At 39.4% G+C, this 27,429-nt stretch overlaps 1 protein-coding gene across 2 annotated transcripts in view; it reads left to right on the top strand.

Annotated features, from left to right (window-relative positions):
* Window positions 1-27,429, top strand: part of LDLRAD4 (low density lipoprotein receptor class A domain containing 4) — a 289,376-nt gene that overhangs the window by 132,132 nt on the left and 129,815 nt on the right. For both annotated transcript variants that reach the window (XM_071737096.1, XM_071737095.1), the window contains exon 4: window positions 1,172-1,312. In XM_071737096.1, the coding sequence (XP_071593197.1) occupies window positions 1,172-1,312 (141 nt within the window). The remainder of the gene's footprint in view (window positions 1-1,171; window positions 1,313-27,429) is intronic.

Here is a 27,429-nt window from a genome sequence, read left to right as displayed (position 1 = left end):
TCTTTAGCATTTAATGCCTTATTTAAATATTGAGGTATTACAGCTTCAGAGGACAAGGCAGTCGGACTGAAGCCCTGTCTGAGTGGGCTCTGAAAATTAAAGAAAAAACATCCAAAATGATAAAGCATGGCCTGTAATTCCCATAGAAAGCCACCACTTATGGAATCTTTAGCAGTAAACAAAAGGCCAAGGATAGAAGTAATGTCGTCCCTGTCAGAAGGGCTAACTGCATAGCTCTCCTGTTGGTGTAAACCTTGAGAGAGAGATGAGGCAGGGAGTTTTTCCTTTACATATTTTTTTTAAGAGCTAGAGGTCAGTCTAGTGAGGTATCTTACACAGGGGTAAGATCCAGGCTGCATCCTTTTGCAGAGAAAGAGAGAAAAGTAAGAAGGAAGTTGAGGTAACAAAGTCTTTTTTTAAACATGTAGTCTCACAGGAATTGTTCCCATGATGGAATCATATTTAGGGGCGAATGTTCAATTTTTTGTTATGAATAAAATGTAAAAAATACAGCACGCCTGCAAACAGCATTCAGACACTTAATAGAGGTTTAAGAAGTTTACCGACATTGTAAAGCAAACTGATGTGTGAAAGTTCTGTGTGCAGACACTGAGTGCTTGGTTGCAATTAGTTGGGAGACTGGCAAATTGGCTTTGGGAAGGTTGTTAAAGAGTAACTGTCTGTGTCTGGACAGGGTTGCTCTGTTTACAAACTATACTGTATCCTTACAGATGCTGCTGCTTTACTTTGTGCAATACTTCTTTTAATGTGGGACAATTTCTGGTTTAATTCATAATGGTGTCTTGCCCCAAGCATGCAGGGTGCCACACAAACATGTATGAGAACACGGTCTTTGCCCGAAGTGCACTGTGATCAACACAAACTGCAAAAATACGTTGTCTGTTTTTTTAAAAAGAAAAGTTTAATTTCCAAAAATTGCAAATCTGATTTACTAGTGGATTGATTCTGGTGATCTGGAAGGTGTCACATGTGTATGTATATGTACAATGCTGCAAATATTATTTATTTTGGTGTTGAAGTGCCAAGGATCCATTCACTATGATAGCATCTGCTTGAAAAATAATTCCTTTAATATCAGTCATTGTAGCAGCGAAGAAGATAAACATCAAGTTCCTCACAAATTTGGTTTGGTTTCTCTTTTGTTTTTCAGAGTGCAAATTCACCTGCGCCAGTGGTAAATGCTTGTATCTTGGCTCATTGATTTGTAACCAGCAGAATGATTGTGGGGATAACAGTGATGAAGAGAACTGTCTGCTTGTAACAGAGCATCCACCTCCAGGCATCTTTAGCTGTAAGTACTGGCACTTTGTCTGCATCCTTGTATGTATGTATGTATGTATGTTGAATATGTCTGTTTACCTCAGAAATCAGTCTGTTTGGAGACTTGGTCTGCAGTATGGTATCCAAGGGGATGCAGCAGAGGAAGTAAATACCACTTTTCTCTGAACCAGCAGTGATTTGTAACATGCTTTCTCTCCATTTGTAAACCTGGAAAATTGTAGTTATGCAAAGGGAATTTGTTCTGCAGACATTGAGGTTATAAACATGTGGATCATATGTGGCTTCTGAGAAAGATATCGTAGTATATAGATGTTTAAATAAGTTGTTTCTCTGGGGTTCTAAACATTATTTTATACTTTGCCTGTGTGACAGTCTTTATATGCTATTAAGACTATATCAGAAAGTTGTAATCTTTCCAGTTAAGCAAATACATTTTTGTATTGCTGAGATCAGCATCATTTGGTAGTTCACTGAGCTTTTTTAGGTGTATATTTAAAATAGCTTTATTTGCTATTCTGTGATGCATAAATATCTCACACAGAGTGCTAGGGATTATTACCAGAACCGTTCGCCTAGTGCTTTGCTTTCAGTGATGTATTCTGGAATCCAACTTTGATTTTTGTTTTCTTATATTCTGCAATAATTTCTTTTTAAACCACAGTTGAGCCATCTGGATGGGGGAGAAATTTTCCAATAATGCTTCTGGTCTACAAGTACAATGGAAGTGCTGTTATGTTATGGCTTTCCAAATGTTTTGTAGTTGGTGTTTTTTTCTTCCATACTGACATCCCTCAGCATGCTAGTTTACTCCTGGTCATGATTATGGCTTAGGAATATCTGTGTTGTTATGTTTTTAATAATAGGAGTTAAAAGCAGCATGTATCTGTAATTTTTATAATGCATGCATGTGCCATTAAGCAGGATAGAAATTGCTGGAGTGGATTCATAATAGAAGATGAAATCAGATGTTGGATAAACATCTTCCTCTGTCCTCTAACCTCCAAATGAACATGTCTCTAAATGTACTGTAGATGTTTTAAAATCCTGTGCATTCAAACCTCTGCAGTGATTTCAGAGATTTTGAAATAATAATGGCTTACATATGCTTTTATGTTATTCCATTTTATTTTTGTTTTGATTTGTTTACAAAATCAAGTGGAATTGTTTACAAAGCCCCATGACTAGCCATAGACTTTGGTGATGGGTCCAGATCAAAATATCACATATATTTGCCTATGAACTTAGGTTGTAGAAAACTTATGCCTTATTACTTGTGCCTGTGAAACTTGCAAGCATATCTTTTAAGTTCAACTAGAAGAATTTTTTTACTGAAATACTGTAACCAAGCCAGCACCATCATTTATCCAAAAGGAGCCATAAAAACCACTGTGGTAGCAGATGGAGGGAAGGACTTCAGTGACAAGCAGCAGCTGAAACATTGCAGGTGGTGGCCCTGTGCAGCTGCAGTGCAGTGGTGGTGACCTGCAAGTTCCTAGGTGAAGCTCCTAGGTGGAAATCCCTAAGCCTTCTTCAGCTTGAGATCTGATAGCTGGTGCACCAGTGGTTTTTCAGTGCCCCCCGTGCAGTATTCACATCAGCACTTTGGCACCACGTGCTGCCCTTCCCCTCCAAAGGCCTTTGGACTGTAGAAATCATTACTTGCTTGATCCAGGTTCTACATACCTCTTCCTCTAGGGACACCTTGTCTCTCCAGGTGTTGCAGTAGGTTGTGAGCACAAAGCCAGGCATGCCTGGAGGAGGGCAGTGCAGGTCAGTTTGGCTGCTCAACCCCCTCACCTCCTGCAGTGTAAGGTTTATCCAGACCAAACTCGAAAAATGTGTCTCTAAAAAACCTGCCGTGGTAGGTTTCCTACTGCTTATGCAGAACTTCTCTTGGCTTGTTTCGTGATCCTGAAAAGTCCTGCAGGTCAAGGTGGCAGCGTTTCTCTTACATTTTGGTGAATCTGGCAAAAAGCACTTTGCTTCCTTCTCAAATCAGCCTTTTACACATATGAGGACTGTTACCACCCATCTGTCAGTTACCTTCTGGGAAGGTTAAAAAAAAATAATAAACCCCAAATTCTTTTACATGAATTATGTTTCCTTAAATCTGTAATGTTTGTTCATTTTTTCTGTATTCCTTCTGAAATACAGTGTCCAATACTCCCGCTACTTCAGACCTCCCCACTGCTGAGTGAAGAGGTGACTAATTCTATGCAGTCCTTCAAGAACTGTATTTGCTGGTTTTGTGACTACATTGCAAATGAGGAGTTTATAGAGGAAGTGTTTCATTTATTGATAGGGGCATTCAGAAGTGTTTAACTTCTTGTTTACATTGTGGCCATGAGAGCAGTTCAGTATTTGTTGCATTTAGGGGTATCAATAGTGACTGTACTTTTTCTTTGCGATAGGGAATGTGCAACAAGTGTTTTTAAATAAAGGGACTTCTATTTTAAATAAAAAAAACCCAAACAAACCAAAACAAAACCCCAGTGAAACAGGGTCCTAATAGTGAAATAAAGGGAAAAGAAGACCAAAGCTAATGGAAAAATAATACAACCATTAAGAGTAGTTAAAACAAATGAGGATTACTGATATTTATCATGTACTGGCTATTAAACAGGCTGCTACATTGTAGAAATCAATGCCAATTGGTAATAAGAAGGAGCATCATTATGAGTATGGCAGTTGGTTGTATTGGGTTATTCCACCCTTGAAAAAATATTTCTAGAATACTTGTTGAAGTTAGGTCCCTAGGCCTTACATGGATGACATGTTGAATTAAGAAGCTTGTGCACGCTTTTGCTGTATGATTTTAATGGGGATCTCTACCAGAGTACACCAGAGTATACAAGCTTGATATGTCCCAGCTGATGAAGCTACCTTCCAACAGAGAAGTGCATACCTTGACTGGCCTCCAATTAGTGACAAGACAGTAATACAGCTCAATAAGATGAAAATGAGTGTTACAAAAAAGCATCACTTAAGGAATTTTAAAGCAGGAATTTGTTTCTGGTCAGTGTTATGTATCAGCTCTTTTCTTGCTTCTGCACAGTTCTTGAATGGGAAGGAAACTGTTGAAGGAGCCATGTGTACATGTGTGCTGGTTTACGTCTGAGCAGGGTGCTGTTTCTCCCTGGGACTACTCCTGTCTTTACGTAGGGTATGTTGGTGCTACTGTCACATGCCTTCCTCCCTGCTCTTTCTTCGAGGAATCTTATACTGTAATCAAACTTTCCATCCTCCTGTGGTAGAAACAGTATTAATAGCTTTTCACAGTAATACACAGACGGCCCCCGAATGATGTCTAAACAAATACATTTTATATGGAAGGTATGCTTTAGCTTATTTAAGCAGTATGTGGCATGTTAGCCATAGCCCATATTTCCTGGCTACTGAAGCATTTCTCATTTGTGTTCTTGTCAGCAGCCAAATCCAGAATGTCTCGTTGCAGTTATTGTTTAGTTTAGTTAAGTTGCATGAGCAGTGCTATAGAAAGATTTTTTTTTGTGGGTGACCTGCTCTCTGGATCTTGTGGTGATAGCAAATGATTTCTTGCTATGTTATAGGAACTTAATTCTCCCAGACCTGGTGTTCTTCTCTCCTTCCTACTCGTATCTGGCTCCAGTGTGAAGGCTTTTAATTCGGTCTTTTAAATGTTGCTTCTGAACTAAATAAGATAACCCCATGTGTACAAAGGTAAACAAAACATGTATTTCTGCAGCCCTTTGGTTTTGATAGTTTTCCTCTGCTGACTTGTAGGTAGGGATTCCTTATCCTGTTCTGTGGTCAATTTAGTCTGTGTAGCACAGAGAAGTGGGAGCGCAGTTGGGGAAAATCTGTACCACCTCCACGGTTTGTTAGAGGCTGGTTTGAGACAGCACAAGCTACAGTCCAGCAAGTTGGTTAAAATACATGCTAAGGTGTTTAATCCAAACATTAATCCATCCATGGGCCCCTCAGTTTAGGAAGGATATCGAGGTCCTGGAGCAGGTCCAAAGGAGGGCAACCAGGCTGGTGAAGGGACTCGAGCACAGATCCTATGAGGAGAGGCTGAGGGAGCTGGGGCTGTTCAGCCTGGAGAAGAGGAGGCTCAGAGGAGACCTCATCACTCTCTACAACTCCCTGAAAGGAGGGGGTAGTCAGGGGGGGGTTGGTCTCTTTTCCCAGGCAACTCTCAGTAAGACAAGAGGGCACGGTCTTAAGTTGTGCCGGGGGAGGTTTAGGTTGGATATTAGAAAGAATTTCTTTACGGAGAGGGTGATCAGACATTGGAATGGGCTGCCCAGGGAAGGATTGGATTCTCCATCCCTGGAGATATTTAAAAAGAGACTGGATGTGGCACTCAGTGCCATGGTCTGGTAACTGCAGTGGTAGTGGATCAAGGGTTGGACTTGATGATCTCCGAGGTCCCTTCCAACCCAGCCAATTCTATGATTCTATGTGAAGGTAACAGCTTGCTCTTTTTGCAGTGGGATTTTTAACACGTTTGGTGACACGTGTTGGAGCATACCTCCCCCTCCTCAGTGAGGATGCTCCGAGGTTACTACACATTTCCCCACAGGTAGCTTCTTGCAAAGCAGCCCGTGCCTGCTTACTTTCGGTAGGTCCACTTACTTTTATTTTCATCAACTATGAAGACTTATTGATCGAGATAATGGAGATGACTGTTCTTTTAACGCTACTTGGAGGTCAAGGGTGCGTTTAACAGCGTAGAGCCATGATAGGAAAAATGAGATGAAGAGGAGGATTTTAAACATTGCAGACTTGGCCTTGGCGGCAGCTTGCCGCTCCACGTGACCCGCAAAATTTGGACTCCGAGGAATTGAAACAATGTGCCTGCTTCTAGCAGGACACAGTTCATTTGTTCAAGCATTTCCCTTTGTTTCGTAACAAATGATCAGCTTGCCTTGTCCTGCTAAAAGTAAATTAGATTTTGAAATGGGGAAGTGTAGTCTGTTGTCTGCTTGCTGGGTGCACTACCCAGGTCGTGTCTAATTGAGAGGGGTTGCAGTGGTGGGGATTTGAGTTCTTCAGTTGCTTAGTGGAAAATGTTATAGGTAGTTACCTCTGCTGTGATCTGTATGTGTTCGTGGGTATATGAAACCCAAATATTGAGATGCTTGAGAATTTACAGAAGAATTAAATAAGGGAGAACAAGTCCTTCTTGTCGAGTGAAAATTATGTCTTCATCAAATTTCAAGTTGTCAGCATTGATGGAGGTGATGTGTCATGGCTGTTTTGGCATACAAGAGTTTGCTGTAGGAGTTCATTTTCCTCTGCAAGGTAAAAAAACCCAAACAAATCAAATATGTAGCTCTCCCTTTCACCACCCCCTCCTACTTCTGTCAGCTCTGAGCCCTGTAGGGATCTGCAGGGGGCTGGAGAATGATTCTGTTTTAAAAACACAAAGCTCAATCAAAGGAAAATATTTTGTTTTAAGAGACCTTTGGCATCCCCCTCTGACTGTGACACCAAATTTGCACAGATAAAAACAACTGCTTAGATTTACATCTTGATTGTGATTCTGCTTTCATGTGTGTCAGGCTGTCCCACTTCAGGTGAAATTTATCCATTTCTTTAAATATTTAGCAGTCTAGCGTTGATGTTAATGAAAGTCTGGCACTGCTATTTTGAGCATTGCAACAATGATAGTAATTTTCAGTGTCAGATTACTGCTTCTCGGAGGAAAAGGGAGATGGGAGGAGGGAAGAGCGGAAAAAAAAAAAAAAAAAAAAAAAAAAATTGTTTCGGGTCTAATAGAGTTTGTCATCAGCCTGGCTGTGCCAGACAGATGGATCATGAATACTGTCTAGACGCTCTCTGCCTGAGTGGAGCTGTGGTCTCTAAGGACAAGCAGCGAGACGCCGGCTTAAGTGACTGGGGAAAGTCGGGACGCGTTCCCCTCTGGTCAGGGAGCGATCCGGGCTGATCCTGCCCCGGCGGGCAGGAGGCGAGACCCCGCTGGTGCTGGGAGCCCGTCAGAACCGATCTCAGCCGAAACCGAGCGGTTACAAGGCTTTAGGGGGAAGAGGAGAGGGATGGTGTTACGGTGCTATTGATTTCAGCTGCATCTGCCCAGGGACAGCGAGGTGATTTAGCTGGAAGTATAGATCTAGGGAGGGGGGGTGGATTGGGAGTGCCAGCATCTGGCCATACAGCACAGGCACAAAACTGCTCCATCACCTGTATTTATTGATTGGCTTACTCACACTATACACTTAAATGCTCATTTACTTGCTTGCTTTCTCATTTACTTGCTTGCTTTTTCCCTTGATTTGGCCCACTTGTTCAGAAGGATTCATCTTTTCTCCCTACCTGGAGCTCCATATGTCCCTGCCTGTTAAGATGAGGTTACATGGGGCTGCCTGCAGGTTGGAACCAGGGGCGACCTGTATCTTGCATAACCAGGGGTTTTGCACTATTTAGTGATTTCTCATGCTGTTATGTGTCCTTTCTCTGACACTAAACACAACAAGGAAATGAAAACTTTTGATGTAGACAGCGATAAATATTTTTTTGACTGGTGGAGTTAAAACAAAATCTTAATTTGATACACACGCTAGCTTACTAAAAAAGCAAGAGGTTTTCTGTTGGTTTTTAATTACAGAATAAGCCACGGCATTCTGAATTTTATTTTTCTGTATAAGTAACTAAATACTAGATGGATATTTTTATATAGAAAATCCAGTTGGTTTTCAGCCTGTACTACAGTCTTATTTCTTACAAATGGTAAGAGCAGGCTCTGTGCTTGTTTTGAAATAATTTCATCTTTCCATGATTTTGAAGTACATCATGGAATGTCAGCAGTTAATATGAGCTTGAAAATCTGAAAAAAAAAAAAAAAAAGGTTAAGGTGATTTTTGTGTTCTCCCAGGTTTTTTTAAAATACTGTGTTTCTTGGAGTAGAATTCTGGTCCCATTAATTCTTTAATAAAACTGCAGTGGAATTCAGTAATGCTGGAGCTTACCCTTCTCCATCTGGAGCCTTCCAGCATCAGCAACCCTGACAAGGCAGACACACACGTACATGGCCACTAACAACCATGAAATATGCTGGTACAACATCAGGTATTTGCATCTGCTTACTAACAGGGCTGAACTCAGCTCCTGGTAAGGAATTTCCATTTCACAAAGTTTCCAGCTTAACATTAATCATATTTTTACATTTGATGAGAAAAGAAATAAAAGCTTACAGTGCCCTGCAGATGAAAATGTGGAAATTTCAATAGCTCTGAAGTGCTGTATTATTCATTTGCAAGGTGTGTAAGTCAGTTGCATCACCTTTAATCAAGATCTAGAAGTGACATTTGTTAAAATGGTTTGTGTTTGTTCTTCATACACATTTCATTCACCCCTCGTTCAACTCCAGTTAGCTTTTAGGAAACTTCATCTACTACTGAACATAACAGTTTTGTACAATTATGCCTGGTAGTGCTTTTGCTTTCTCATGTTTCCTTTTTCTGCTGCTGCTTTCTTAGAGATGCAAAAAAAAAAAAAAAAAAAAAAAGAAAAAAAAGAAAAAAAGTTTGAAGTGCTCAGAGTGTAGAGTGTATTAAAATCTTCAAAGACTGATCTTTATGTCTCTGAGAGAATGCCTAAACTTGAGGCTGGAAATCTGGAAATCAGAGCAGTAGTGACAGGCCTGATGTTACTTTCTATGGGTATATTTGGCTCTGCAAGAGACAGAAGCTCCTTGAAGCATGGGTATGAGGAAGGGATATAGCCTCCTGTAAACTCTGAGGGCATCCTTTATCAAACTGTTTTCTCCACCAGAAAAGCACAGTAACAAAAATACTTCATAAATGCAGGCCTAAAACTGAAGTACTAAAACTGAAGCACAGTATCCTACCACAGGCACAATTCTCCCCCTGGAGAGAAGAGCATAAACTGTGAGATAATTGTTTTCATAAATTTTTTCACGTGTAACTAGTAGGTGTTCAAACACGACATCAGAAATGGAGTGGAACCAAACAGCTTTTGTTGATTTTATTTTCAGTCCACATTAGTAAGTACTGTTCATTGCTGTCTTTCCTCTACGTTTTCCTTTGCAGGGGTCACTGTACAGTGCACTAGGAGCTTGCTGGCTGCATCTGTGCAAGTTTTAAATGCAGTACTGAAAGCCTCATGAATGAATTTTAAAAGCCACCGCTCTCCTTGTCATTCATTCAGATGGGTTATCACTGGTAAATGCTTATTAGGAGCACTGCGTTTGTCCTGTGATTGCACGAGGCTAATAAAAGCCTAGAGGAGCAGCTACAAAGTATTTCTTTTGCACAGCATTGGAAGATGGTCGGGTGCTTAGGTAGCATGAAGTTTACTTCTATTTTCATATAGTTTAAAGTGCTCAGGAGAATGTACTTTGAGGCAACTTAAAAAACCAACCAACCAACCAACTAACCAACCAAAAACCTCACCGAATAGTCATAGAGTCAAACCAGCCAACCTTCCTTCTCTGAGAGTGCTGCAGACAGTGATGTTTAATTGCTTTTCATTCTGCAGGTGCATATCTGACCCTTTACCTCCAAGAACTCTTCATCTCCCTGAAAAAATGAACCACCTTATTTTTTCTTAAGCAGATTCATAATCTTCTATTTTGAAGTAATAGCTGAGCTGAAGATGAATTAGGAATTTGCTTCTATGTTCTGGAATTATTAAATGGACACTGAAAAAATTGTCTAAGGTTTCTCTGTAGCTTAACATGTATCATCATATTGATGCAGAAAGTAATCTGCTTTTTGGTGATCTCTGTGACCTGAATTGTGTGAAAAAAAAAAGTTTTTCCATATCATGGGACCAAAAATGTGTATAACCAAAGCGTGTTGCTTTGGTCATTTGTGTGCAGCTCCACAGTTTTCTCCACAGTTTTGCAAGTGCTTGAAACTGGCTTAAGTCAGTGCTGCCCATTGTAGTTGCTCCCTCACTTGTCTTTGTGCAAATGCCTTCTGCCAGCACAAAGCAGAGGGCAGTACAAGCAACTATTCAGTGGTGGTTTATCCTTGATTGGTTTAAGGTTTCCATTACACGGTGGTGTTATTAAATGCCTCACTAGTCCTTGCCTCACTAAAGCATTTGTTTAAAGACCTTTCCCAGAATACAGGAGAGTCTGGTAATTAAGGCCTAATTGTTGTTTTTTACCTTCTCCCCCATTTTGAAAATATTGTTTGCCACTTTTTATTACAGAAAAATAGAAGAATGAAGCATCAGAAGGGGTCTCTCATGGCTGTTCTCTCATTTGGAATGAACCCATGCTAGTAGAATGTGATATAACATTTCAAGAACGAAGTCCACTTTGGCTTAAGACATGAGGCTTATTGGAATAATGTTAGCTAGTTGAAAAGGTTCATAGGAACAGCTCTTTTGCATCAGATTGAAGGCCCAGCTAGCCCAGTACTGAATCTGACACTGCCCAGTTGCAGATGCTAAGAGAAGGGGTGCAAATTAGATGAACAGTTGTGCTTTTCCCAGTAGACCTGGTTCCTTTGAGGAATGCTGTGTTGCTCTGCATGAGGAACATGGGATTTCTGGCCTCCTGAGAGGATTTGGCGTTTAGGAAGAGCAGGAACTGAAATAAAGAAAAAAAAAATCTCATTTCATAATTGTAAGAACGAGAGAAGATCCATCAACCCTTCATAACCAGTAGATGTGTGGGCATGTTGGTTTCTTCTGTATTCAGCACATACTTCTCATGTGTACGCATTTTGAATGTAGGATACAAGCTTGAAAGTGCTGATTTCATGTAAAACTGAAAGACTCATTCCCTTGGTCTTTTCACTTATTTTGTGAAGAGCAGATATTTTTAATTTCTCTCAGCTTACTGTTTTTTCAAAGTGATGTTGGTTTTTTTGGTCAGGATTTTTTGAGTGTATGACATCTTTATATTTAATAGTGGACCAACTTCCTCTTACAATGAAAGTAGGTTTAAATTTGGCTTTGATGTTTAAAAAAGGAAGAGCACACAGAAAGCCTACTGTGTGTAGAAAACAGTTGCTACCTGTGACTGTGTAGCACAGAGGCATGGAATATTGTGGGGATATGTGTGTATATTTTACAGCAAGCTTGTAGTCATTTTGGTTTTATTTACATGCATGTTGTATGAAAGCCTAAAGAGTGAGTACACACTGATTAGCATTAAGAAAAATATCAACAACATAGAAAGATCTGCACCTGAGCTCCTATGAAAACAAAAATTGGTATCTTTTTGTTTAAAAATCTGCACTCTTAATTATAGGTTTACGATTAAAATCAAGACTGAAATATTTTTTTCACATTCCATATAGGTCATAGATTAGGCAGATGACCAAGTGTTCGTACTGAGACACTGTTAGGAGCCAAGGGAAAACAGATCAGGAAAGTGAGTTGTTAAATCACTTATCTTTTGTATGTGATCAATGACTTTCCTATAACTTGGGAACACAGTCTGAGAGGCTAGAGGGAGATGCACGTTACGCAGCATTAATCCAACCATACATGATAAGATCACAGCTCTACTTATCTTTCCAGCAGTATTGATACAGTGGTAGCTTCCTCTTTCCATCTCAGATTTCTTCTACCTCTTTGCTTCTGTTCCAGTCTTGCTATGTAATAGCTTCATAGAAGTAAGGCAGCTTAAGGACTTGAGGGGTGTAGAGATAATAATGACGCACTATGTGAATACTGAGTCTGGCACCTAGTAGCACCTTGATAGAAATAGAAAGCTGTCATCACAGCATTAAAATATGCTAACAAGCTGAAGGAGGCTAATGGGCTGAATTTTTACAGTGCAGATGTTCATCCAGCACTTGTGCTGAATGTAACAACAAATGTGTGGGGGTTGATGGTGATATTATTGTGGTCCTGGCCGCAGAGTCCTACAAGACAATCTCCCTTTCTTTTATATCATACTGAGATTTAGAATGGTTTTTGTGATCCAAGATAGTGACTGTAAGTGTGTATAAACAAATCAGTGTGGCTATGGCTGGTTGGGCTAGGGTTGTCTTCATTCAAACAGGGGAGTCTGTGAGACTGAGTGCACCCCTGTGCAGTGGGGATCAGTATCTCAGTCTTTGGATGTTTCATGCTTTGCATATCTTACTAAATTTTGGATCATTTTATTGTTGTTGGTTTCAAAGCCTAACTTTTTTGTCCAGAATTACACATCTGCTTTGAGAAGCTGTAGAGCCACAGTGTGGTGGTAAGGGTTATTTAACCTGTATTCCACCCCCAGTACCTCAGCCTGACCACCCATCTCATGGTACTTCACATATTCATTTTCTTCCTTCACATTCAGCTAAATTTGCAGCTAATGCCAAGACTGATGCCACTATCTTGCAGAACCTTTCAGCTCTTTCAGTAGGAAATAAACTGATTTCTTTCCAGCAGAATCAGATATTCCTGAAGAAATTACCGTTCATACCAGTCAAACATTTGGTAGACATTGTTGGGAATCATTATGTTGCAAACCTGATCTTTTTTTTTTTTTTTTTTTTTTTTTCCTGTCTGACAAGGATACTGGCTTGTTTGTTTTAATTATCAGGATGAAAGGTGCAAGTGGGTTTTGTTTGTAATAAGCAGCAGCTCTCACTGGATGAATATCTGTCACTTTTGATAGGCTGTGACAATGCAGATGATCACTCAACTGGCCGTCAGTATTTATTTGGGGCTGGCAGTGCTCCTCCAGCAAATGCATTTACTTTCCACAGCCCCTTTTGACAAGCCTATTAGGTAATATATGAGGACAATGAATTCCACTGATGGTAGAAAACTGAAGGAAGGACTTGAAATGATATGAAGAATGGAAGATTTGGTGACTGATGAATAGGTTTTGCCAACTATTCCAAGCTTGCTTGGCATTTCTAGTACAGACTTCCTGTGCAATCCTGATGAAATAGTTAATGGTTTTCTTCCATAGTTTCTTTATTTATGAAATTGAGATAATGATACTCATTTGCTTGCAGAAATAACAAAAGTTTAAATTTTTTACGTGGTTAAAAACATGCAAGGAGATGTTAAGTTGAAACAACCTCAGAAAAAGGGGTATTGTACTAGAAAAAAGATGAATAAAAGCCGACAATGAGAATTTTAAGAAGTTTAAACAATGTGTGCTTGATGTTATATATTAACATTAGCACATACTGTCCAATATGAATACACGTATCATTCTAACTCACATGTCAACATCTAAGAGCAAGGAAATGGATATGTGACATAATTTCTATGTACATACATAAAAAGTCAATTTGCATTAAAATGTGACTAGAGAGAATAGGAGTGAGTTTCGTCAGTCAAATTTAATTCTATAATTGGAGCAGAATATCTTTTAAAATGGTGAATGTAATGCAATATAATGATACTCGGTTGTGTGTTAGTGAAGACTGAAGAGGAATATCAGAAGGATTTAATCAAATGAGGTCAGCAGTCAACAGAATGATGGATGAAATTCAATCTTGATTAATGCAAAGTAATTCATACTGGAGGGCAAAGTACGTGCTATTAGTACAGTTTATTGGATCCTAATTAATTGGGTAATTTAAGGAAAAGGACCAAAGCATTGCTATGTAGGGCTGAATGAAAACTTCTTTAGAAAATATAGTTGTGGTCAGAGAAAATATTTTGAATCAATAAAAATAGGATGTGCAATGTTATGGTGCTGCTAAATAAATCAACATTTCACCTTTATCTAGAGTGCTTCAGAACATGCTGTGGATGTAGAAAACATAGGAAAACAGCAGAAAGAAATAGTGAACAGACTTTGATATGAAGAGAGAGCAAAAAGGTTGGACTTGTTTACTTTTGAGTCTAGGTAAAGAGTAGGGAAAGATACACAGAACTATGGGTGTTGAACAGAAGTTGAGTCAGAAACCTTGTGCTGTGTCATAAGATTAGAAGATCACTCAGTGCAATTAAAAGCTATGAAAAAAAGAAAATTTTACATACATTCTGTCTCTGGGCTGTGTAGTTCACTACAGGGCAGAGTTGCTGAAGCAAGAATTTGGCCATATTTAAAGAAAGGAAGCCTCTGAACACTGAGTCCACTTGTCTGTGATTTATCTGGAGAGAAGTGGTTAGGAAATGTGTAAAGCCAAAGTTTTAGGCGTTAAACTTATTTCTCACTGTAAAATTGAGTTGAGAGCTTGAGATGACATTTCCTTTATTTTTTTGAGAACTGAACATCCTCATCCAGGAGGGACGTCATGAAGGTTCTCGTGTGGTGTGAAACTGAAGTCCCTAGTAAGTGGCTTGGAACAGCCACAGTTGGTGTGCAGCTATGATCAAAGTCCTTACGTGCAGTTTCCATGACTGAAGTAATTACTGATAGTGCACGTAACAGCCTTCCCTCTCTTCTTATAAAGCAGAAATCCAGACTGTCTTGTGGATCTGTTTTTCATAGAAGGTGGTTAACTGGCAAGGCTGGCACATCGAGTTGCTCAACAAGTGAAAACTGTGGCATCTCTGCAAGCCTGTGCTGGATTACTTATTGCACACCAGGCTCTCGCCCTGGGAGGGGCATTGAGCACATCCCCAGCACAGCAGAGCACATTGATGGGAAATGGGTGCTAGGAATTGCAGAGGAAGCCAGTTTAAGCAAGCAAGGTTGAGAACTAAATGTGTTGCAATATGGACTGGCGTTTGATTCTTTGAAGCTTCCTACAGCCCTTCTGTCCATTAGGCTCTTGTATTAAAGAATCCAGATACCTGAGGAAGGTCCACTCCTTAAGCACAATGTACTGAATTCCATACTTAGATGTTCAGCAGCAGTAGGTGACATTTGTAGATATCCTCTTTTTACAGGAGGTGATAACAGTTTCTTTGCTTATTGCAACACAAGCTATCCATTAATTACGACTTTGAGAGAGAAATGTGTGTAGGCTGTGAACATGCAGAGTGATGCAGAGAGGTGGGAAATAGATGTGTGGCCATATATGCCCCAGCCAGCTATTACTCAGTTACCATCCATCTGCTAATTAGTGGCTGGAATATTGAATAACACTGGTGTTAGTGTGATTACTTGAATGCAGTCCTGCATCTGGTTTTCACACTTGTCTTAATCTCTTCACAGTGCCGTAGGTAACATGCTTCAATTAAAATAGTTTTGAAAGTGAGATACCTAGAACTTCCTTTTGACAACAGATTAATTTCTTGGTGTAGATGACTCTAACTGTAGGGCCATCAGCTTTTTGTACCCTTGAAGGGGCAGCATTGGCTTAACACTGGAGAGGAAACCTGACTCCTTCATTTTGCTTCCTGTCATGCAAGTGAACCCAGTGTGCGCCCTGTTAACTTTTAAGTACCCACTTGATGATTCTCACCATACCTTTTTCAATGAAGCATCAGTGAAGAGCAGACAATATCTGAACTGCCATAGGTGGGGGAAGTACGTGGTAGTATTGCCTACATGGCAAATGGCTTCTGAGAAAAACTATTGCAGTCTATCTAAAATTTGTATTTTATTGTATTATCTGTAAGAACTTCAATACAGAGTATTAGTATTTCCAGTTGCTATGTGTCCTAAAAATACAGGCTTGCATGCACACTTATGCATATGTATTCTAGTCTCCTTTTAAGAAGATCTGTGATATGTTTCAGCCCTACCTATCATTATAGGAACAGGCAGTAACAGACAACTCAATTAGTGTTGCCACACTGGGGTTATAAATTATGTACTGCTCTATACTGCACTGTATTCCAGGTAAAAGGCACATCTGTAGACCAGAAAGAGCAACTCCAAATTTGCTGCCAGATGGTAAACAGAGATGACTTTTCTCTGATCTAGCTTCTGTATTTATAAAACGTTTCTCACCCTTTCTTGAAAAAAACATCATTCTTTATCCATATGAAAAAGCCTGTGAATTAGAATAGTGCTTCTAATCTTCCAGGTAACTGGGAAATAATCCCTCTTTGCTCCCTCTGCTTCTCCTCTTCCTTATCTTCCCTCTCCGCAGAATGCTGGAACATTGTTTTTCCTCCCTCAGTTGAAAGGTGTGTTTTGCAGAATACAGATGAGATATTTGTTGGCTAACAAAAAATAAAATGAAACAACAGGCATGTCTGTCAAGTACAAATGGGGCTTTAGAGATCTCTGTTGGAAAGCCTAATTTCTACATGAGCACAACTGTTTCTCCATATTGCCTGGAATACTTCAGTTATATATTTGGTAACACATTCTATTATGGATTCTATAAAGACATCATTTGTCAAGCTAATAACTGTGTACAAAAATGTTTATGCAAAAAACCAAACCAAAACAAAAAGCATTTCAGAGGTCTTTGAATTGCACCCACAGATAGAAAATTCTGCTGTACTTCACAATATGCTGATCTGGATTAGGTGGTAGAAATAATAATAATTTCTTTCTTCCATTCTGTAGGGATAACTGAACTTCACTGCTTGTTTGAACCACACCAATTAAATTTCATTATACTGCTAAGATCTGGCTTCTCAATTGAGGAAACTGATGTATTATTTCACTGTCAAGATCTTACTTTCATAGTCTGTTTTTCACAATCCTGATAGTCTCTGACATAACAGAATATAGCATATTCTACCTAGGTGGGTAACTAGTTACTACTGCAGAAAATTTTAGCTAAACAGAAAATTTAACTTACTAAACTACAGACTGCTTAGGCTCATTATAGAAATTATTTCCTTTAATTATGCCATATATAAGCCATATGCAAAAAGTCTGTTTGTCCCTGATTTCAACAGCAGTTAAGTCACTTAAGTAGGAGCTAGACACAAATATTTTTCTATGTGTGACCATAGGAGCTATTAAAACTAAGAATTTAAGTAAGAATGTAATTATCCCCATTGCAAGACTAAAACACAAGGGAAAAATGCCACAGGATTTTGTAATAGCAACAAGTGGTCAAGACATTACATTTATGCTTTGCTAGTTTTGCCAGCTGTGTCTCATTCCATTATTCATAGGTGCAGACAGACAGACAGACACACACCTCTCTTCTAATTAATTATAGTTGTCCACCAAAGAGGGGAAAAAAACACCTCCAGAGGTGATTTTCCAGAGAAAATCTGATTTCAGGGTGGGGCCACCAACTACTAGAAATCTCCAGATGTGAAACAGCTTTTTGAGGTTTAAAAATCTGTGTTCATTGCATGAGTCTGTAAAAGAAATGGAGTTTTGGGGATTTTCTTAGTCATCTGCCTATCTCAGCTAAAAAAAAAAAAAAAAAAAAAAAAAAAAAAAAAATCAGAAAATTACTTTGTGTTTTCTGCCTCGTGTTGTGCATGAAGCTGCATTTCTGTGATTCATAGTGATAAAACATTACTCTGGGGGAAACAGGCAAAGGCATGGGAACTGGGTTTTGGAAACCAGTGATTTAAGTGTTACAAGTGGACAGGTATAGGTGATGACCCCACATAACCTGCATTCTTAAACTTTTTATCTTTAAAGAGACTCTTACATCCCACATGGTGTAATATTTCCACACCAATGGTGCATTTCTCTGCAGGAAGTACAGTACTCTGAGGGAGAGCTTGCTGACCATAAACACTGTGAAATTTAACTGAAATGAGAGCAGCTATAAATACACAAGTGTTTGAAGACTGTGGCATAGTGTTGGGTGGCTTTTTTTCTTCTTTGGTAGAGGGCTGGGATAGAAGATGGTCTTTTAAAGGTACTTGGATATAAATAGGAGCAAGCATCTAATACTTTCAGTTGCAGAGGTAATTTTTTTGCATGGGATTGAGTCACTTGACCTCCTGAAGGCATCAGCCCTGGCCTCTGAATCCTACCACTGGCCTGTGAATTTTGTCAATATTTTTTTAAAGATAGGAATCAAAGCAACATCTTGACTTTGTAGCCTCCATTTGATTCCTTCTCAGACTGTTTGCTGAGGCTTCCAGCTCTTGGCAGCCATAGCCTATTGAAGGCAGGCATTGATAAAACATTGTATTTCGTGGGCATGAAACCCTGCAATGCAATTGTGGACTGTATTTCCACTCTTATAGGAATAATGATATTCTGACAGAGCTTTTAATTTGTTACATTTATGTTTACAGTGTACTTGGCCTGGAGGAGATCCTTTTAGCTGACCTTAGAAACCTTGAGACTTCCACAAAATACTACAGTGGTGTACTGGAAGAATGACTTTTTTTAGCAAAAGCAGCTAAAGGGCCTTCTAGGTGTGTCCATAAAGGATGGAGAAACAAGGACAATACTAGTCTGAGAGCAAGCAGATAGGGTGAGATTTGGTGGAGAGGCTGGAAGATGGTTAACTTGGGGTAGGCAGAGCGAGGCTGCCTGACGAGTCAGTTGGTGAGAAGAAAGCAGGAGGTGTGGCAGGTTGTGGGAAGAAAAAGTTGCTGGATTTCCCAAAGACATCGCCCTGCCTTGAGTAGCTGTTGCTTTCCAGAACTCACTGCGTGTGTTTGTGTTTCCAGCCACCCATCCTGCTGGTTGCCTTGAAGTCAGTTTATTGTAACTCCTGGGGGTTTTTGGTTCCTATTATTTCTGCAGGAACTGTGTAGGTAAAAACGTAACGGTCAGTCCTGAGGCTCATGGTGCCAGGTTTGTATTCGGCTGCTCCATGTCTGCACATAAGTAGAAAGGATGTTGCTCCAGGTCAAGCACAGATTTCCATTTGTTCAGATACAGGGTATTTAGATTACCTGATTGTACTTGTATTTTCATGAAGAAAATGATGTAGTCCAACACCCCTGCCAGAGCAGGGTCACCTACAGCAGGTCACACAGGAATGCATCCAGGTGGGCTTTGAATGTCTCCAGGGAAGGAGACTCCACAACCTCCCTGAGCAGCCTGTGCCAGTCCTTTGTCACCCTCACAGTGAAAACGTGTTTTCTTATATTTATATGGAGCTTCCTATGCTCAGGCTTGTACCCATTGCCCCTTGTCCTGTCATTGGACATAACTGAAAAGAGCCTGGCTCCATCCTCCCGGCACTCACCCTTTACATATATTAATGAGGGCACCCCTCAACCTTTCCTCATCAGGGAGATGTTCCACTCCCTTAATCACCTTGGAGGCTCTGCATTGTACTCTTTCAAGCAGTTCCCTGTCCTTCTTGAACTGAGGGGCCCAGAATTGGACACAATATTCCAGATGTAGCCTCACCAGGGCAGAGTAGAGGGGGAGGAGAACCAGGATGCCCCCAGGATTCCATTGGCTTTTTTGGCCACAAGGGCACATTGCTGGCTCATGGTCATCCTTCCATCCGCCAGCATCCCCAGGTCCCTTTCCCCTTCACTACTCTCCAACAGCTCAGTCCCCAACCTGTACTGGTTCTTGGGGTTGTTCCTACCCAGATGTAAGACTCTACACTTGTCCTTGTTGCAATTCAGCAAATTTTTCCCTGCCCAACTCTCCAGCCTGTCTGGGTCCTTCTGAATGGCAGCACAGCTTTCCGGGGTGTCAGCCACTCCTCCCAGCTTTGTGTCATCAGCAAACTTGCTGAGAAGACACTGTCCCATCATCAAGGTCACTGATAAAGATGTTGAACAGGACTGGACCCAGCACTGATTCCTGGGTGACTCCACTGATCACAGGTCTCCAGTTGGACTCCACATCAAGGGTCACCACTCTTTGGGCTATATTGTGTATCCAGTTTTTAATCCATCTCACTGTCTGTTCTTCTGTCCCACATTTCCTGAGCTTGCTCACAAGGATGTTATGGGAGACTTTGTCAGAAGCCTTTCTGAGGCCAAGGTAGATAACATCCTCTGGTCTCCCTGTGGAGAAGCAGTCATCCTTTGCTTTAAAAACTGGCAAAAGCAATTGGGAAATTAAATGGTACAGGATTAATGTCCCAATTGCTTATATGTGGTGTCTCAGTTCAGGTTAGTGGTGAAAGTAGACCTCGTTCTTTCTTACATGGCATCATTCTTTTCACTCCTAAATTAGGCAGTAATGAAAATGTTGTGTAAGTGAGGTTGTATGGAGCCCTTTGATAGTGCTGGATGGGAAGAACCTTGCACTGAAATTCTGTGCATTGTTAACTGAGTCCACAGGAGCTTTGTTGTTTTAGCCCTGCTGGATATCAAATTATTCACCTTGTCTGTTACTTTCCTAAGTATTAAATAGAGAGAATATTCCAACTTGAAGGAAGAAAAGAAAAAAACCAAAGAAAGTGGTTCAAGCAGAGTGAATTTCAGACCTGTGGTTGACTGACAAATACCAGGGACCTGGCAGTGTATGCAGGGCTCCAGTTTAGCTGCAGCTGCATTGGCTTTGCTGATGTGGCTGAGGAATAAGGGAAAGAGAAGGTGGAAGATTCTTGCAGTCATTGGTGATAAGGAGGGTTAAGTAGCATGAACGTGGAGAAAGCTGTGCTTTAATCCTGCTTGTGTTTGTAACTTGAACAAAGTTACTTCATGTCTTCAGTTACTCAGCAAATACAGTACAAGGGATTACTACTTTTAATTTTAATACCAAAAGAAACTGAGAACTAGACACACAGAATGCATCCAGGCAGAACTTCTAGTATGGACATTCAGACTAGCAAATTCAGAGTACCTCGTAGTATAGAGGGGGCTCTTTTAAAATGTGTCTTGATGTGGTTAATGCATGTCACAGCAAATCTATATGTTGGATAAATTTCAGGAAGTTCCAAGTTGGGAGAGAATAATGTAAGGAATTGCTGATTTTATGATAATGATGCTCTTAGGGAACAGATAGACTGACAACTGAAAGTGATGCTGAAAATAAACATCTTGAAAACAATAGTGTGACTTGTATTCATGCTTGCACCTAAGAGTACTAAACTTTAGTAAGCTGCTTTCCTTCCACTGAATCATGCCTGCTGTTTCAGCTGGACATGGCTAAGGAAAGCAGTGAAAGAGGCTCATTAAATCTGCCTTCATTTCCCAGTTGGCACCAAGGCTGGAACCAGCCGGAGGTCTCCCCTCCTAGTACTTGCTTCCTGCCATCTTTTGATGTTTTGCCTTCCAAAATCCTTTTAGCCAAATCAATCCACTTCCTTCTGTTCAAAGTGTGGGTCTTGCAATGTCTACTGACACCTGGACATTTGACAGCTTTGAGCTTCCTTGCTTTGATTCAGACACTTGGGAGAGGGACAGACAACGAATGAGCAAAGTAGATAAAAGGAGTCATTTAGACTTCAGTTTTGGATGAAAGAATCAAGTTTGGTGACGTATTCCAGTCTAACAGTATTGCTTCTGTTCTTTGTGGCAAAATATATTGGAATAAAATGAACAAAGAAGTATTCAGTGCTGTATCTGCTGGATTTTTATCCTGCCCTTGTGTTACATGCCAGGTTTTGAGCCATGAGAAGTTTAATGAAAAAATGACCTGTCAGTTTGGCTCTCTTTTCTTGTCTCCCTTCTCTCTTCTTTCTTTTCCCACCCTCCTGTTCTTTGAAAACATCCCCCCAGCTGCTGTAGGAGTTTTCAGGAACCAGTTCAGGGTCAAAGTCTGGATTTTATAGACCCATGTCAGATCACAGTGTTACTTTGCATGAATGTACTACTGTCTTAATGTGCAATTCTCACTTTAAAAGACTGATATCTTCTTTATAAACATGCTTCTATTCTTTAAACTTATTTATATTATCTCCTCAGTAAGAGGTAGTCTCCCCAGTGTGCTGGAAGGGGTTGTGTTTGTTGAAGAGCTCGATAGGGCTGGAATTCTGCTTGAAAAATGCTCGGTTTATCACAAAGAGCTATTTTCTGGAAGCTTAAGAAATTTTTTGGAGAAGGTCATTTGCGTCTGTATTAACTTCAGCAGAGTTCTACAGATTTTTTCCACAAAACATAATATAAACTTTGTGTGTTCCCAGTGATAAGTCAAATGTTACAGCAAGCTAAAGAAGGGATTTGAACTGAAGGGAAATGAAGCTCAACTGAAATTTGGTGTGTTATAGGTCTTCTCAGAAACAGGGTTTACTCAGAATTTTTAGTTAAATTCTCCAGGATGGAATTTATTCTTAGAAACATGTATTAATTAAACTGCAAAGTTGAAAAGGGCGTGAGAGAAAAAGAGGGTAAAAAAATCCCCGAATATTTTAAGAGAGGGTCAGATGAAAATCATTTATGCATAAGGACAACAGTCAACATAAATGATATACTACTATAAACAAGCTAATGAACTAATTTTAGTTAAAATTAAGTTAATTTTAATTAACATTAATACTTAATGCTGTGTCCTAGTTTGAGCCAGGATAGAACCAATATTCTTTCTAGTAATTTTATTTGTGAGTTAGGTCTCTTCTAAGTAACCACACTTGCTGAAATTAATGACACGTTTTATATTTGATAGTATATTTAATATCAAACATTAATGTTAAACTATTAAATAATTTTAAAAGTCCACTGTTGAATGAAGCCACATGGATCTTCAAAAGCAGCTTTTGGACTTTTTTTCCTAATTCTGCTGAAATAGTAGTTGTTGCTCTCCCCTGTTTTGCAAAAAACAAATTTTTGTATATGAAATTTTTTGCTTTCATATACCGTTGGAATTTGGTCCTGCTCATTGCTCATCTAAAAGTGGATTTGTACTTCATACACCATGCCTCCATTGGAGTGTTCTGGTTCAGTAGGTTTTACTCATTCAGTGCAGAAAAGAACCCTGGGAATGAGTTTCTTTTAGTTCTTAACTGTTTTCAATAAAATGAGAACAATCGATTTCTTCCTTTGTTCTTTTCTTGAAAAACTATTGCATCTCTGTTGTTTGGATTTAATTTCTCTCTTCAGATCTGCCTCCTTCAGCTGATTGCAAGGCAATATAGTGTAGGGGTTTGGTTTTTTCTAAGTTGACCTAGCACAGACTAGTTTTTCTGCCTGAGAAAAGTGTCATCTTTCACCTCTTGATAGTGTAGCTGCACTTCAGTATGTACAAGTTACATTTTCTTCTGGGTTTTTTTTGTTTGTTTTTTTTTCATTACCCACTGTAGCAAGGCTGAATTTACACTTATTTTTATTTACTTTACTTTAGTTTTGGATAACTGTACTGGGAAAAAAACCAAAACCAATGTATGCTTTTACAAAGAAGAATGGTTATAGTGAAATTAATCTTCTAATGAACCATCTGTGTGAAGTGCCCCAAAATTATCGTTGGAGCTGTGTTGTCTGAGCCCTCAGAATTTATTGCTTTTGTTTGGATTTATATCCTGACACTTTATAGCTTAAAAAAAATTAATAGTTCTGGTCAGGTAAGCATATGTTAAAGGAAAATGTGACATACAGTAAGACCTTGTAAAAAAAGGTCGGTTTTAAGGCTGTATGTTTTCTGAGCTAAACAGGAAGGCTAAAAACTTTTTTTATGAGGATTTTGAAGCTGTTTCAACATAATAGTATCCGAATGACCTAAACTGATAAATTGTGCATCATGTAGCAATGAAAACTTTTTCATAATGGAGGCGTGATTATGTTCTGTAGAGTGAGTGCAGCAGTGTTAGCTAGGGTGTAAGTTCTTTGCTGGGAATAGAAATCTGTCAAGTTTGGTCATTGTGTCCCTCACTTTCACTGTGATCATCCACATGTTCCAACTATTTTCAGAAGTACTGAGCAGCTTCGGATTGGGCATTTTGTTCTTGGCACCTGTGCAAACACCTTTCTTCAACCTGAAGTACATGGTTTGGAGGAAAATGATAGACAGGTATGTTGAAAAGCAAGAAAACAAAGCTGGCTCTCAAAGTTGTTAATTATCAGAGCCAGCAATAAATGAAACTATGTAGAGGGGAAATAAAGGGAGCAAAAGCCCGTCTGGTCCTGAAGCAAATTTAAAAAAACAGGGAGCAAGAGTTCCCTGTTAATAAAAGGGTTCTCCAGCATGCAGTGATCCATTACTGTGTTTAACCATCACAACTGCTTACCAAAGGAAAACATCCTCCTGAATACCAGCAGTGCCATACAAAAGTCCTAATACCAGGCCTACAGAAAAGCCACTTGACATGAAAGAGCAAAGGGCAGTGCTCAAGTCTGTCTTGCAGGACATTACCCTGGGAGCTCGGTCTTTGTACAGCTGAAGGTATTTTGCATAAGAGACTTCTAATTTAGCATCTTCCAGGAAACCTGCATTTTGTTTGTTTGTTTGTTTTATTTAAGTTCCTTGTACACTGACGCACATATTCCTGGAAAATGTCAACATCAGCAAGCAGGTTAGTGGGTGAATTTTGTTGACAAATGCCAGTGAATGACTGAAGAAGGAAATACGTAAATGTGGAAAACGAGGCAGCAGAATTCAAGGAAAAAGATTTGAGGCAATTGCGAGAGGAAAAACAAGGTGATGTGTACTCAAAAGGTAAAGACAACAAAATTCCCTCAATGACTATGTTAGGTTGAAAATGTATATTGATTTAGGAAATGCTTCAGGAGCATAAAACTAGTGTCTTACCCTGTCTTACAAGCTCTTTTAGTAACACCCGTGGTTTGGTAGGTTGTTTTAGCTTTGTGTGATTATGTATATTTGTGTTGCAATGTGTTTCTGTTAGACTTGTACTCAAGCATTTAAACTGAATCGTCTGGGACTTTCAGGGATCTCAACATCTCTTTTTCATGTTTTATGTGCACATATGTATGTGAAATCACATAGGCACATACTTAATATATTGTGTTAGTATTGTGTAATATATGTACAATAAAAGTCATCTTAACATGAATTAACATATAGCATGTAATTTTTAATTATTATGTGATAATATAAATATAATCTCTTATGAAGTAAGCTTTACAGTACTTAACAGCATGTATTAAAACTTAATTGACAGGAATATTTTAAACACTGTAAGACTGTTGCAGCCCCAAAATGCATGGAATGATGGCTACTTGCATAGTAACAATGAATATATTGATTTTTTTTATTCTTTCTGCTCAGAGGAATTTAAAACACGGAATAGAATTGTGGTAATGTAGCACATGTTCAGAATGACTAAAGCTGTTATTAATATCCAGCATTTTTAGATGCCACAGCAGAAAATGTTATAATTGAACTTACTGAACAGTTTGTGTCTAATTATAAAGAACACTGTGTAAGCGGAATTTCATACTTTTTTGGAAGTCCAGCTTAAGGTTAAGCAGGAAGGAAAACTGGGTAATGAATTTTCTGTGGGGAGCAACAGATAAGTGGTACATGAATACAACTTTCCCAGGCGCAGGCTTTGTGTTGGACTGCCTGACTTTAAGCCAAAATTAAGCCAATTTTTGGCTGTTACTGTGCAAGGTCAGAAAAGCATCCAGTTCAGAATTGGCAGCTGTGTAATATTTGCCCTGTGATTGTTCAACAGTCTGCTGATGGAGAAAGGTATCACATTTGCTATCCGTTCGTTGAAGTCAGCATTATTTCATTTAGATTAAAATAATAGACTCCTTTCTTTTTCATAGTTCAATCAACTGTTGTTGCTTGAATTTCTCCAGCTTTTTTAAGACGTGGAGAATGCCCTCCCTATGGGATGAGTCTTCAATAGGTGACTTTCTGTTCTGCGTGAACAACAAAAACTAAGTATAAAAAGAAGACTAGCACAGACAATTTTCTGTAAATTGTTTGTTCAACAAAGCAAGATTTCTTGTCTCTGCTTTGAGGCATGGAGACCAAACTGTTGGAAAAAGCTTCCCTTTCCCTATCAAAACTGATATAAATTATGTGTCTTAAATATTAAATCAGCTAGCAAGATCAAACAATTTTAAGGTAAGTTCTGAGTTTCTCTTCAAAGGTGAGCCTCTGTTAGTAACTGGCTTTTATAGAAGACACATAGGCAGATGGAGGGGCTCAATTTATATTTCATATATAGTAATTTATATATCCATTCACTGAAATATGTCACAAAAAGCCAAACCAAAACAAATCCCCCCAAAAATGTAAAAAAACAAAAAGGAGGACAGCAAGTTCTGCAAACCAGAGGTCTGGGGTTGTTTTGGGGTGTTGGGTTTTTTTTGTTTCAGTAAGTGTGTTGGCTCTACTTGAGTTTCCTGCACCTGGCTGGAAAACAATAGACAATAGAACTCTTACTCCCTAATATAACCTTCCAAAATTTTGAACTGTATTATAAATAACTTACTAGTAAGCCAGAACAGGATTAACACATTCTTGCTGTTATTTTTCCCTAACATAGACTGGAAAAAAATGTGCAGAGGAGCTGTTTAAAAGCTGATCTCCTGTCTTTAGTTTCATTAAAATTGTGGGTTTTAACAATCCTTTATCAAGTTACTTCCTTCCTGATAAAGGACTCAGAACAGATGCTTTTTTAAATTTTTTTTATTCTTTCTCCAGTTTCCTCCCCCCTTCTTCATTCAGTGTTCAGAAATTGAGCTTACAGTTTGTCAAGGATTAGAGGAGTTTCCCTTTTAAAGAAGGTTGGGCTCGTGGGGCTTCAGGTGTGGGACTGTGATGGTTTGTTTCCAAACGGCCCTGGGCAGTGAGGGGTAGATAAGATGATTTTGTGCTCTCCCACGATGTTCATGACATTGTGCAAGCATCTAGATTAAGATTTTTTTTTATTGATCTAGCTTTTCAAAAGAGGAAATGTTAGGAAAAAGCTTGACAGCATAGGGGGAAAAAAGGCAGAAAGAAGAATTTTGGGTCCTATGAGATAAGTGTTGAATACTGCTTCTTTGCAGAGAGCACAGGAACACCAGCTGGCAAGGCATTTATTTTTGCTCCAGAATGTATCTGAGCAGTAAACAATTTAATAAACTTTCCTTTTTAGTAGTTTTCAAGCCTTTTCTAGAAGGCAGCTATAAATTGTGTGAAAAAGATATGTATAGTTCAGTCTCTGGTATGCATAAAAATGGTTGTTGTTTACAGACTTCAGTGGGGTTTTTGGTGGGCCTAAAAGAAGACCTCTTACAACAAAAAGAAAACCTGAATAACTTTGGTGAGAAAGTAGATTACATGAACCCTCTGAAGTAAATCTTCACTATTCACTGGCTTGACTTTGGAGAAATCTGCTGCTTTCAGACAGAGAAAATGTCTTTTGGGAAAAGTGTCTTAGGGCTCCCCAGTACAAGAGAGATGTGGATATACTGGAGAGACTCCCAACAAGGGCCACCATAGTGATGAAGGGACTGGAGCATCTCTCCTATGAGGAGAGGCTGAGAGACCTGGCTCTGTTCAGGCTGGAGAAGAGAAGGATCAGACAGATCTCATCAAGGGATATAAACACCTGGGAAGAGCATGGAGCAAGGCTCTTTCCAGTGGTGCCCAGTGACAGGACCAGAGGC

This window comes from Heliangelus exortis, chromosome 2 (assembly GCF_036169615.1).
Source record: "Heliangelus exortis chromosome 2, bHelExo1.hap1, whole genome shotgun sequence".
Taxonomy (NCBI): Eukaryota; Metazoa; Chordata; class Aves; order Apodiformes; family Trochilidae; genus Heliangelus; species Heliangelus exortis.
Note: the sequence above shows the minus strand (reverse complement) of the source record. Positions and strands in the feature narration are given on the sequence as shown.